General features: G+C 41.4%; 1 protein-coding gene across 2 annotated transcripts in view; it reads left to right on the forward strand.

The window, feature by feature from the left end:
* LOC122543221 (collagen alpha-1(XIX) chain) overlaps window positions 1-14,550 on the forward strand; it is a 412,403-nt gene that overhangs the window by 215,975 nt on the left and 181,878 nt on the right. For both annotated transcript variants that reach the window (XM_043681707.1, XM_043681699.1), the window contains exon 16: window positions 5,475-5,528. In XM_043681707.1, the coding sequence (XP_043537642.1) occupies window positions 5,475-5,528 (54 nt within the window). The remainder of the gene's footprint in view (window positions 1-5,474; window positions 5,529-14,550) is intronic.

Here is a 14,550-nt window from a genome sequence, read left to right on the forward strand (position 1 = left end):
TGGTCACACATAGGTTATTTAATAAGACTAGAGCTCATGGTGTTGTGGTAACATGTTAACATGAATATGGCTTTTATAGCTAAAGGGATACAATGTAAAGGCAAGGGTGTGTCGTTGCAACTATACAAAATGTGGGTGAAATTGTACCTGGGGTATTGTGCACAGTTTTGATCACCTTATTTGAGGAAAGATGTTGTGGCATTGGAGGCAGTTCAGAGGAGCTTCACCAGATTGATTGACGAGATGAGTGATTTTTTGTAAGAAGAGAGATTGAACAGTTAAGGCCTATACTACCTGGAATTTAGAAGAATAAGGGGAGATCAAATTGAGGTATTCAAGATGGTAAAAGATGATCAAGATTCTAAAATAGACATGGAGCAGATGCTTCATCTTGTGGGGCATTCTAGGATGAGAGATCATAGTCTTAGGATAAGGGGTAGCAAATTTAAAAGAGTTGAGGAAAAATTACTTGTGCCAAAGGGTTGTGAATCTGTGGAATTCGCTACCCCAAGAGCAGGGGATGCTGGGACAGTGAGTACATTTAAGGAGGAGTTAGACAGATTTTTAAATTGTTAACGGGTTGAAGGGATATGGAGAAAAGGCAGGAAAATGGGAGTGAGGAACATATCAACCGTGATTGAATGGCAGAGCAGACTCAATGGGTTGAGTAGCCTAATTCTGCTCATGTATCTTATCAATTTATGAACTTATGGATTAGCGAGTTTTGAGAAGATTTGTAGCTCAGGTTGAGGTTCTGTATGTAGGTTTGCTCGCTGAACTGAAAGGTTCATTTCTAGCCGTTTTGTCACCCTACTAGATAACATCTTCAGTGGGCCTCTTTCGAAGCACTGCTGATAATTCCTGATTCCTATTTATTTGTTTGGGTTTCTTTGGGTTGGTGATGTCATATAAATAGAAAGCAGGAATTATCAGCAGTGCTTCGCCTGAGGCCCACTGAAGATGTTACCTAGTAGGGTAATGAAATGTCTGGAAATGAACCTTCCAGCTCAGCAAGGGAACTTATGGATAGAGGATTGTCACTAACCAGATTAACTAGAGTCTAATAAAAGTATAGAGAGTTGGGATAAGAGGGAATTAGGTCTATGGTTCTCTGTCTTTGAATTAACTGAATGAAATATTACTTGATCAGTGTTCATCAGTGTCTGATTGTTAAACAGTGCTTTAGAGGCAACTTCATGTTGACGGAAGCCAGATATGGTTGCATATTGATAATTTCTAATCTAACAATTGTAAAAGACACTTATTATACCTCAGCTGGAGGTATTGTATATACTTAGTCAGTACCACATAATTGGAGCGATAAGAATGCATTGGACAGAGTGCAGAAGCAATTAACAAAAATGGTTCCAGGAATGAGGAATTTCAGTTAAGAGGATAGATTGAAGAAATTGTGACTGTTTTCCCTGGAGAGAAGAAGTCTGAGAGGAGATTGAATAGAGGTTTCCAAAACCATAAGTGGGCTGGATAAAGTAGGCAGGGAGAACTTCTGTTCCTGAAAGGGTATAGACTCAGTGATCTGCCAAAGAAAAGGCTGATGTGAGGAAAAAGCTTTTCACACAGCAAGTGGTGAGGGTAAGGAATGCACTGCCAGGGAATACGGTGATAGTTTCAAATGAGACACTCAGGTGAGCATTGGATGATTATTTTGATAAGAATAGTGTACAAAGTTATGGGAAAAGGCAGGAGATTGGCACTAGGTAATGATATTAGGTAAGAGCTTGTAGAGGCACAATGTGGCGAATAATAATTTTCTGTGCTATAACACTTAAGTGATCTTCTGTGATTTCACTTGTAACTCAGAGGTTAGACCAAATACTCTGGGAATATGGCTTCAAATCCTACCAGGACAGCTGGTGGGATTTTAGGGTAAATCAATAAATCTGGCAATGAAAGCTAGTCTTGTCCCCAGCTATAATAATTGTCATCTAGTTCACTAACATCCTTTAGGGAAGGAAATCTGCCATTTTACTCATATGACTCCACTGACTCTAGACCCACAGTAATGTGGTTGACTCTTAACTGCCCTCTAAAAATGGTCTTGCAAGCCACTTGCAAGGAGTGTCAGGGATAGGCAAAATGTGCAGTTCTTGCCAGTGATACCACATCATGTAAAAAGAGGAAGAACAGTAAAGGAATAATGTTGATGGTAGACAGCATAGCAATTTATAAATAAAGAATGCCCAACCTTCAGAAACCCATTCTTCCACAGTGAGACGTCAGAGTGACTCCACTTTGAACTGAAAGGACACTGTTAAATTATATAGTTAACCTTTCAGGTCTGTGACCTTCCGTCAGTGGTGGACTCTCCCTCATTATGGGCATATAAGCGGGCATTGGATAGGCATATGGAGGATAGTGGGCTAGTGTAGGTAAGGTGGGCTTGGATCGGCGCTACATCGAGGGCCGAAGGGCCTGTACTGCGCTGTATTCTTCTATGTTCTATGTTCTAAACCAAACACATTAAGCTAGAATTCCACTGAGCTTCAAGATGCCAGCTTTGGACCATCGATGGGTGCTGTTATTCTGTTCTTGGGACTGCCCACAAATTCCATGTTGCCAGAATGGTCTCCATGCTGATGCATTCCTCAACCAGTTACCTCAATAAATCTGACAATATCTTTTTCTTGTGTGCTCTCAAGCCTATTGGCAGGCATCTTCAGTAACCTGGTCCCTCCTCAATGTATGAAGCCCCTGCAATGCAGTTGTCACAGTTGTCATGTAACCTCATGCCCAACAAGAACAGTCACCTGTGGCATCCCATCCCTCTGCCCTTGCACACTGGCAACTATAGGCTCACCCCTTGGAGATCCTACTGACTAACCAAGTAGTTGGTACGCTCTCTCCCCAAAATGGCCATCATATTTTCCCCTGGTCACACCTTCGCCGCAATATTTGTGTCTATCCTTTTTCTATAAGAAAGAAGGAATTGTACAGATGTCAGCTTGGTCAGTTGATTTTAGAAGTTGCCTGTCGTGATTGTATAGCTAGCAAAGTGTGTGTCGGATGTAAAGTGTAAGGAAATAAAGATTGCAATGTTGATGGGAGGAGAAGGGGCAGAGCTTGCAAGACAGAAGAGAAGGAGTTGGAGTATAGAATGTGCAGTGATAGTATGAGTGAAGGATGGATCAGAAGAAAGCATTGGAACTAGTGCAGCTGGAGTGGGTGGAGGCATGAGCAGAAAGTATCTGATGTGGGAGGTAAGATTTTTATCTTGATGAACTTAGCAATTGTCACTGAATGTTTTACTGCACTTGTCTTTGAAAACTAACTTCCTGGCATAGACCTTTTCCATGACCTCTTCTTATTGGGAAGTAGTGGGTGGGTTTCTAAAAGGGAGACAGATTGTCAGTAGGGCATTCATTCCCTCTCTCCCCACCAACACCTGAAAGGGACAGGCTCTCCTTTGTCCTCTGGACAACCCAGATTGAACAACCGACCTGTATTTCAGGTGTCTATGAGTGATCTCTTTCTGCCATTTTTGCCCAATTACAATGATCCCTTGAAGAGGTGTGGCAGACCTTAAGTGGAGTTGGTCAAACACAATTTAATTCCAGCAATGTTCCTTGAGTACGTTTGTAGCCCATACGCCAGAGTTTTCCAAAGTGTGAGTTGGAATCACAATCAAAACTGAAATGTTAGTGTCCCGAGCTCACAAACAGTTCTGATTGAATTATAACAACAGTCTACCACTCTGATAGCCACTTACCCAAGCAATAGTACCCCACCTCCCCAAACCCCACCACACACACTCTTAGTTCTCACTCAGGGGTCATGACAATTTTTAATCAAAACTGTTCAGATTTAAATTAATATTGAAAAGGCCAGGAAGAACAGGAGTTAGCAAAGATAAATCGGAATCTGCTGCTTGATGAATATCTGCCAAGTGTAACGTATTACCTTGGTGCTGGACAGTCCCCTGCCAGGCTTCTCAATATGGTACCATCAGGACTCTTAGTGGCTGCATTTGGGCACCAGATTTGCACCTACAAATTGCCAATTGTGTGCCTGTGCCTCAGATTGGGTCTGGCCACTTCATTGCAGTAAGAGCCCAAAGATAAAATGTCCAGCACCCTCCTTATCCAAAAAAAAACATTTGCTTCTTCCCTGTCACCAGACCTATCCCTGTGTCCACAATCTATTTAACTTCAACAACAAACATGTTGTTCTATGTGGTACCTTATTAAAAACCTTTGTAATGTAATTCACAAAATTTCCTTTAGTTACTGCATAGTTCAAAACATTGTTAAATTTATCAGGCGTGAACTTAATTCTTTCAAATTCTCAAGTAGCTCTTCTTAATTAACTCATGTCATTTTGGCTAACTATTAGTTTTATCAGCAATTATTGATTTCTAGGTATATGGCAAAAATTAATACAAGGCTGACTGCCATGTAAGTACTTGCTCTATTCCTTGCTTTGAACAGAGAGTGTTGCGCTGCCAAAATTGCAGTTTCCCGACATACACAAGAATGTTTGAAAGTAGACCCTAAATTGAAAGCAATCGCAGGTATTTCTTATCTGCAGGCTCAATGTCAGTCTTTTCTCTATTGATGACACTCAGTTAGGGCTGGGTCACTGAAGAGGTAAATATCAGCAGCAGAAACATGCATTTATGTAGCACCATTTAACACAGCAGAAACATCCCAAAGTTCTTCACAGGAGCAACTTCCAAACCAAAGTTGACACTGGTTGACAATATGAGACATCAAGAATGGGGACCAGTCTTTTCAGAACATCTTAATGGAGGAGAGTGAAGGACTCAGATAGGGTGGATTAGGAAGGGAAATTCAGAGCATAGGAGCTTGACAGTGAAAGGCATAGCATTTCCATTGTTGGAGTGTTGAAAATTGGGAAGGTGCACGCATCCAGGACAGTGATCCAGCTTCAATGGTCTGTATAGTGTAAGGAATTATGGAGGGACTGAGGTCATGTAGGGTTTTTTTATGGTTTTCTCTTTCATGGGAGATGGGCATCCTAGTTGCCTGTGCTCAACTATTTCACAGGGCAGTTAAGAATCAAATCCATCATTGTGGATCTGGAGTCATATGTAAGCCAGGCAGGGGTAGGATGGCAGATTTCCTTTTTAAAATGATATTACTGAAACATTAGGGTTTGTATGACATTTGACAATAGTCACCACCAGACCAGCTTTTAATTCCAGATTCTTTATTGAATTCAAATTTCACCATCTGTTGTGGTGGGATTTGTACCCCATGTCCCCAGAACATTAGTCTGGGACTCAGCAATATCTAGCCCACTAAAGGCTTGGGAGAAAAATTCTTTGGAATTTCCTAACTATTATTTCACCTTTCTAAATTATTGTTTCTTTTCTGCTGCACTTAGAAGTGGTGATGACCTGCACCATATGTTTAGATACAATGCCTTATGTTTACAATAGAGGCTAGGCTGGAATGCAGTCATATTTCACTTTGCTGCTATTTCTTCCCCTTTAGGGAAGGCGAGGTAGACAAGGACCTGTTGGAAAACCGGGACCTCCTGGACCCCCTGTAAGTACACCTTCCTGTTCCTGTTGCTTTGTAACATTTTTCTTTTACTGATATTGAGCATCACTGAAAAAAAGACACACTTTGTTGAAGCTTTTTGTCTTGCTCTCATCAGGGCAATTTGCAAGATTACAAATTGTAATCCCACATTGTAAAAATCATGCATTTTCCCATTCTGTGTTGGTATTTCCTGCAACTGTCTTGGTGAGTACAAGATAAGAGTTTTGACAAAATGTACACTTTTTCAGCAATGCTCATGTTCTCTATAATGTGCAAGTATTATAATTACCTCGGGAGCCTGGGTTTGAACCTGTGACAGGTCAAAGGGGCAAAAACGGTGGAGGGACACTGAACGCTAGGAGCTCAGAAAATCAGAACCAAGACTCAACCTGGCCAGACGATGCCACCAATTATATAAATGGATTATGGCAAGTTTAATGTAACAAGAAGTATCAAGGTACATCAAAGGGATTCCTCAAGAGGGGAAATGACCAAAGACTCGGTTGAAGTGTACATTGGAACATAGGAGTAAGGAGTAAACCACTCAGTTCATTGAGCCTGCCCCATTATTCAAGTAAATCATGGCTGATCTGCCACCTCAAAGCAATTTCCTGCATTATCCCAAACACCTTGATACTTTTAATATCAAGCTATCGCTGTCTGGAACATACTCAACGACTGAATTTCCACAGCCCTGTGAGCTGGAGAAAACTAAAGATTCACTATTCTCCAAGTGAAGAAATTCCTCCACATCTCTGTATTTAATGTAAGCCCTTATCCTGAGACTCTCTACTCCGGATCTAGATTTTGCAGGTAAAGAGAAACATCCATCTTGCATCTAGCCTGCTTAAAGAATGTTTTTAAAGGTGTTTAAGGAGATGGGAGGTGGATGTATAAGTTGAAGGGTTTTCTGATGGCAGAGCTAACAAGGTTTCCACAAATTTTGAGCAAATGGAAGAGTGGCAAAGTGGTGAGACCCACAAGAGTCTGAAGTCAGAGGATAAGCATGCACAACATGTAAGCAGAAGACAAAAGAAGACTCCAGAGATCAAATGGACCACAGGTACAGGAGAATTGTAAGTAAATGAAAATAATAAATCAGACAGCTTTGGGTATAAAAGATCCAGTTAAGATCTTTGACCAAGTTTGTGGATGAGAAATGGAGCAGGATACTTAGGGTTGTGTTTTGGACAATTTTGCAGTTACTGAAAGATGGAAGTTGAAAGGCTGTCAAGATGAAATTTGCAAAATGTGACTAAAGATAATATAACTTCTAATTTTAATGCTGAAGTTTTAAAAAATTGTACTGGAAATTAATTGGAATGGAAATGTTTCAAAGGAGCTTCCTGCAATTGGCCATCTTGTTGGAAATTCTGGCTTCTTAAATGTAGCAACAAGATACAGTTTACTATTAGTTCCATTGAGAATAGCTAAAGAACACACAACTTATAAGTTTAAGTCCTTTACAGACATAAACCAAAAGTATCTATATTACGTTATTCAGCCCCTGAGGCCTATTCTGCCATTTAATGAGATAATGTCTTACCCGCATCTGAATGCCATCTATCCACTTTGACTTCTTAATACTATTGTCTAACAAAAATCTCTCAATCTCAGCTTCCAAATTTTCAACTGACTATTGGCTTCAAGCAGAAGAGATATATTCAAATTCCCACGACACCCTTATGTAAGATGTCTTCCATGATATCAAGCCCTGATCAGCCAAGCTTGACTTCTTAGATTCTGCCCTGCTGTTGTAACCTCTTGATTTGTCTAACACAACTCCCACCACCTCCCCACTGCCCAAAACACACCCACCCACACCAGAAGGAACAGTTTTTCACTAACTGTCTGTCAAGTCTTATAATTATCTTAAAAGGTCTTCACTTAGATCTCCCCTAAATGTTATGAAATGTTGTGTACCCCACATATGTAGCTGTGTGTTATTTTATCGAAGGGATAGATAGGCATTAATCTGTGGCTGTAACTGTTGGTCAAAGCCACGAATTTGGACAGATTGCTTTTTCAGTAGCTCAACAGAGCAAAATGTGAATTTCTAGCTGACTCGGGTGTGAGTCCGCAGCCAGGCCTGCCCTTCTGTGTTGGTGATTACCAGGATGGTCATTCAGCTCTATGTCAGCATTAACATGAAGAGAGAGCTCTCCTTCAACCTGTCCCCTTGCACTTGAAATAACACAGTACTCAGTGAAGAATGCCAGCTGTGTACCAGATCCTGTTACTCACTGACACTTGCCTTATCTTGAGATTTCTTAGAGCTCAAAACAGCTGCACCATGTAATTTTGAACTGACTTTCACTATTCCCAAGTGGTCAGGCGAGCAGTATGCTGAGGAAATAATGCAGAAATCTTGCGTAAAGTGGGTTAGTTTCAGGTTCAGCAATTGAAAAATTTTGACCATCATGCAGTTATATCTGTATTATAGCTGGTTTCATTAGTGAGGTGAGGGATTACATTTCCAAAGCAGTCACTATCCCCACCCCCATCTCATGTTGAGCGCGGTCGGAAATTCCATTAACAAATTCTATTCCGTGTCTTCCTTTGCCTTTTGCTCTTTCAAGGGATATGAGTGTCAAGAGCAAGGGCAACATTTGTTGCCCGTTTCTAATTGCCCTTGAACTGAATGGCTTACTTGGCCATTTCACAGGGCAGTTAGGAGTCAAGCATTTGCTGAGAGTCTAGAGTCACATGTAGGCCAGATCAGGTAAAGTCAGCAGGTTTCCTTCCATAAAGGAAGGAAAAGATGAGTTTTTAGAACAAATGACAGTCATTATCATGGTCACCATCACTGAGACTTGCTTTCAATTCCAGATTTTATTAAACTGAATTTTAGTTCCATTAGCTGTTTTTGTGGGATTTGTATCCATGTCCCCTTAGCATTAACGTGAGGTCCTAGATGATTATTCCAGTGAGGTCACCATCTCTCCAACTGAGGTTTCCCTCCCAATAACCAGTTGTAAGGACAAAGCTGAATACGGAGACCAACATTCCTTTGAATGATCTTTTTCTACTGCACAGACTTCCAAGGTCCATGTGTAGCTGCAACTTCCGAAACCTGAATGCCAATCACCGTGCACAGGTCCTTGGTGCAGCTCCATGTCACACAGCTTAGAGGAAGAATTGATGAAGTTACAGTGGCATTACAGGAACATCCCAAATTCAATCATTGGGGCCACAGAAGAGAAATAAAGGTTTATCGGATGCATGACCACAACAACATGCATTTATGTGGTGCCTTGAGCACAGTAAAACAAATACACGGCACAGGTCATTTACTAGACAAAATCTAATGCTGAGCCACATAAGAGTGACCAGAAGCTTGGTTAAAGGGATTATCTTAAAGGTGGTGAATGAGGTGTAAAGATTTAAGGAGGGACTTCCAGAGCTTAGGACCCAGACAACTAAAGGCTCAGCCAGCCAACAGGGAAAAATGATTAAAATCAGGATGAGCAAGTGATCAAGATTGGTGGAGCCAGTTATCCCAATATCCTGATATTGATTGCTGTTTGAGATTGGGTGGCATGTGATAGCCACACTGTGTGGACCTCCTCTGAGTTCAGGATTAGACATTCCCCGTGCAGAGGAATAGCCTGCTGAAGCATCCATGTTTACCCACACACATGGCCTCTTAGGTAACATACAGAATTTGTGGAATTGAATACCAGAAGAAATCAAGGCCTTTTTGCGGAAGTAAAACTCTGGAAACTTGTTTGTTTCACAGAACAAAATGAATGAAATTTACAATCTATCTTTTACACTCTCATTGTATAAGTGAATGATGCATTTAAAAAATTTCAGGATCTGTTAGCTTTTGTTAACTGTAACCTACATGCTCAAAAACTCCAGCTTTACAAAACAATCAAGATGCAAGGATTTCATTCCCTCTGTAAGTCCTTGTTCTATTATAAATCATTTTAATTATTTAGTTTCAATTGACATTAAGTAACCTGTCTCATACTCTGCCAACATTCTTCTTCACGATTCAGAAGTGACAAGGCGCTCCTTTAATTACAACCCACTGTGAATGAATGGAGCTTGAGCGGATGATATTTCAGAAGGCATTGCAATCTCATCTTTTTAGTTACTGACATATTCAGTGTGCCCTCAGGTTTAGTGAAGATCCACCACTAGATTTTCAATATGTGTAGTGCAGAAACAGTCTTTCTGTTTGTTTCTATTGCAACATTTTCCTCTTTCTCTCTCTCTCTCTCTCTCTTTCTCTCTCCCTGTCTTCCTCCAACTCTCCCTCGGCCTGACCCCGGGTGCAAACCTGGAAATGTTTAACTTCCAAGAGAGGAAGATCACCAATTTCCTCATAATTGCTATTGCTTCTCATAAGATCTCGCTGTGCAAACAGCAGAGTTGCACAATTTTATCTTTATCCCTTCATTTTAAGTGGCATTAACAAAATAGTTTTTTTCAACAATTGATGATTATTTCATTGTAATCAAGATACCAGTTTTCAATTCCAGGATTCATTGCTGTGATGATATTGAATCCACATCCCACAGCATTTATCTGGGACTCAGGATTATTCATCCAGTGACATTTCCCCCAAGGAGTAGGAACAACATCCAGAAATACCATTCTGGTACAACTTTTCATCAGGAATGTGTTGTGCAATAGTAACTATCAACCTCAATGTAGTTTTCAATGTAGCTGAATTGAATGACATTTTTTGCCGTATAGCTATTCTATTGTTTATACTGGTGCCGAAGTTTCAGCAGCTAAGGTACTGTTAATTACTCCTTTTTGTTTACTTGGCCTCCCAGGCCCACAGACAAAACATGATAAACCATGCTGTATTCATAAGATCATAAGATACAGGAGCAGAATTAGGCCATGTAGCTCACAGAGTCTGCTAGCCATTCAATCATGGCTGATATGTTTCTCAACCCCATTCTCCTGCCTTCTCTCTATAACCTTTTGATCCCCTTACTAATCAAGAACCTCCCTATCTCTGTCTTAAAGATATTCGATAACTTGACCTGCACAGCCTTCTGCACCAATAAGTTCCACAGATTCAATTCTAAAGTGATTCACTCTGAAGTTGTGCCCCAGGCCCTAGTCTCCCCTGCTAGTGGAAACTAGGCTTCTCAGTATTCTGTAAGTTTCAATCAGCTCTCCCCTAATCCTTCCAAACTCCATCAAGTACAGACCCAGGGTCCTCAACCAATCCTCATATAACAAGCCCTTCATGCATGGACTCCCTCCAAGACCAATGTTTTCTCCCTTAGATACTGCTCACAATATTCCAAATATGGTCTGTCCAAAGTCTTATGCAGACCCAGTATTACATCCCTGCTCTTGTATTCTAGTCCTCTCGAAATGAATGCTAACATTGCAATCTACTACCAAATTGCATAACATCACACTTTCCCACATAGTGTTCCATCTGCTACTTCTTTAGCCACTTTCTAAGCCTGTCCGAGTCTTTCTTCAGCAACCCTGCTTCCTCAATATTACCTGTTGCACTACCTATCTTTGTGTCATCTGCAAACTTAGCAATAATGTCCTCAGTTTCCTCATCAAGGTTATTAATATATACAGTGAGTGGCTGTGGTCCCAACTGACCCATGTGGACTCCTCTAGTTCCTGGCTGCTATCCTGAAAAAGAATCCATTATCAAAACTCTCTACCTGTCAACCAATAGATACTTTAAAAAAGTTGTTTTTGTGTTACTTATATATTATTTTCTCCATCCTTCTTACTTATTTAGTTGGCCTCTTCTGGTTTTCAAAGGTGTTCTAATCCTCTGACTACCCACTAATCTTCACTCAAGTTACTATCTGAAAGTTTAGCAGGAGCAGCAGTGGTACAAGTGACTGGCTTCAAGTCTTCTGGGTCACCCAAGGCTAAAAACTTGAGTGTGAACTTTTCTGAATTAAATTTATTTAATGTTTTATTTGTTCTCAATATTTCTTCAACAGCAGCATGTCACATCATTGTACTTAATTGTGATAACCAGCGATGGATCTAGTCTGAATGCGCAACAAGTTTAACTGTCCAAACAAACTTCTCAAATTGGCTCAGCGAAAGCGAGGACTGCAGGTGCTGGAGATCAGAATCAAGATTAGAGTGGTGCTGGAAAAGCGCAGCAGGTCAGGCAGCATCTGAGGAGCAGGCAAATCGACTTTTCAGGCAGGAGCCCTTCATCAGGAATGAGGCTGGGACCCTCGGGGGTTATCTCTCCACCCCGGAGGCTCCCAGCCTCATTCCTGATGAAGGGCTCCTGCCTGAAATATCGATTTTCCTACTCCTCAGATGCTGCCTGACCTGTGTTTTACCAGCACCACTCTAATCTTGAAACTTCTCAAACTGTCAGTTCCTTCTCTTGATACAAAATTATTTTTCTCTAAAGATCTGGCCAAATTTATGAGGATGTGATTAACACTTTTCAAAGAAGACAGTTGATCCAAGGTCATCGTAGGCTTATTATATTTAACGTCCAATATTATTGTAGTGATTAGAATAAGGACCAGGTGGACTATTGACTATGAGATCCTTGGTTGAAGTTGTTAACTGGACCAATTGGGGAGCAGTGTCTAACAGGTGTAAACAGGAGATTCCTATTCTCAGATCTGGCTCTGAGCTGGCTGGTCATAGCCCATGTATGGTGCACTTAAGGGTTGAATAAAGGGTGAATTAATGATGGGATATCAGCCTCTGCGCAGGTATTTCAGTGGTGGCAAGAGAAAACAGTAGATGCCTGAAGAAAATTGGTTCGCACCAGTCATCTTTGAGTTGGTGTAAACAATCCTGATGTCATGCCTTTATTTGGGAAGCTTCACTTTTCGATCCTGCCATTGAAGACTGAGCCTAGTATGTAGAAAAATTATTTTTTTTCTGGGCAAATGACTGTAGCATAGATGAAAAGCAACGGGAAATCCTTCTGAGTGATTGCGGACCTGTAGCATTTTTGGTTATTAGGAGCCTAATTTTCTCTGAAGCACCAGATAATGTAGAAAAATTATTTTTTTTCTGGGCATAGATGAAAAGCAACGGGAAATCCTTCTGAGTGATTGCGGACCTGTAGCATTTTTGGTTATTAGGAGCCTAATTTTCTCTGAAGCACCAGATACTGAAACCTTTCAAGAGTTGAAAGATTTAGTTAAGGAACACTACAACCCCAAGCCTCCTCTACTTCTGAAACACTATTGGTTTTATTCATCAGTTCGAGAACCAGGGGAATCCCTATCGTGATTTTTGATTAAGTTCAGACAACGGGCATGTGATTTTAGGTTAACCCTGAATGAGATGCTGAGAGATCACTTGGTATGCAGACATAATGATGTAACCAGGCAAAAGCATCCACTAGCTGAAGCCCAAGTGGACTTACAACAGGCACTAGGACTGACTTTGTCTCTAAAAAATGCGGGAAGTGGAGCATGTGAGATGTAGGGCATCCCATTGGAAGTGTCACCCTCACCTCTCTGACTGAGTGAGGATTACTACTTGAGTGCAAGGAAATGCAGAGCCGCACACGGGGCATATTCTGAGCAGAGAGAATTTAGGTCATCCCACAGCAAAACCCCAAAACAAAGCCGAGCATTGGCCAAATGACTAAAATGTTCTAAAGAATCTGTGCATTGTAGTTGCTGCTGGTTTGTAGGCACAAGACGCCAAGGAAGTCCTACAAAGCCTGACTTGAGTAAGGGAGCTCATATGGCCAATATCCAGGAAAATGCACACCTTGGAAAGTGGCTCAGAACAGCTAAATTGTTTAGCAGCATCCAAATCAGAACCAATCAAAATAAATGTCTGGTTAAATGAAGACCAGGTTCTTATGGAGTTCACTACCAGCACAGCTATATCAGTGGTTACAGAATCTTTTACAAGATTCTAGAGTGTGGCACTGGAAAAGCACAACGGGTCAGGCAGCATTCGAGGAGCAGGAGAATTAATGTTTCGGGCATGAGCCCTTCAGCAAGCCCTTCATAAATGGCATTTAAATGGTCATTGGATAAACATATGATGAAAATGGAATAGTGCAGGATAGATGGGCTTCAGGTTTGTTCCACAGGTTGGCTCAACATCGAGAGCCAAAGGGCATGTACCGCGCTGTAATGTTCTATTCCTACCCTCACTGGGAGTAATCCAGATATTACTACCCTCGAGAAGCTCCCTTCAGAATCTCATCATTTTTTGTGAAATCCACATTGATCCTGAATGGTTGGAGGGTCCCAAGGTGGAAGATTAGATGTTCTTCCTTCAGTCATCAGGTGTTTAGGGCTTGGCAGTGGAGGAGACCAAGCACCTGCATGTCATTGGCGGAGTGGGAGAGGAAGTTAAAGTGTTCAGCCATGGGGCGGTGGGATTGCTTCATGCATATGTCCCAGAGATGATCGAGAGGTGGTGCTGACATGCAATGCCTTCCCATATAGAATCAGGGTACTGATGGCTCACTGATGGCCCAACTGAGTGGAATTCTCAATAGGGTGAGCTTCATGGACTTTGGCTGATGCCAAGCACAAATGCATCCAGGTAGAGAAGGAAGGTTTGATGGTCCATGATGTGAGAAAGTTCCACCAATAACTTTACAGACATCAATTTGTCATAGTATTGGACCACAAACTGCTGCTGGGGTTATTTAAAGAAGACAAGGTCATATCACCCATAACTTCTGGTCGAATTCAGTGGTGGGCCCTTATTCTTAGTGCATACAGTTACAAATTAGAGCACTGTCCAGGACACCAAGTGTCAAATGAGGATTCCTTGAGCTATTTCCCACTAGCAGATACACCCCCAGTAGTGCCTCTTCTGGAAAGGTCCGTTTTAGTTTTAAACTTTCTGGATACCCTTCTGGTCACTGCTGACAACATCCAACTGTTGACAAGAAAGATCCCGTCCTGGTACAACTAAAACAACTAGTGATGATGGAGTCACAAAAGGGCCATCACGACCAGAAGTAAAACTTTCCTGGACCCAGCGCGTTCGAGGATAGCATATTACTATGGGGAGGTACCATATACTTGCTGAACTCCACCAGGGTCATTCTTGGGTTTCC

The sequence above is a fragment of the Chiloscyllium plagiosum genome, chromosome 3 (genome assembly GCF_004010195.1).
Source record: "Chiloscyllium plagiosum isolate BGI_BamShark_2017 chromosome 3, ASM401019v2, whole genome shotgun sequence".
In the NCBI taxonomy this organism is placed as follows: Eukaryota; Metazoa; Chordata; class Chondrichthyes; order Orectolobiformes; family Hemiscylliidae; genus Chiloscyllium; species Chiloscyllium plagiosum.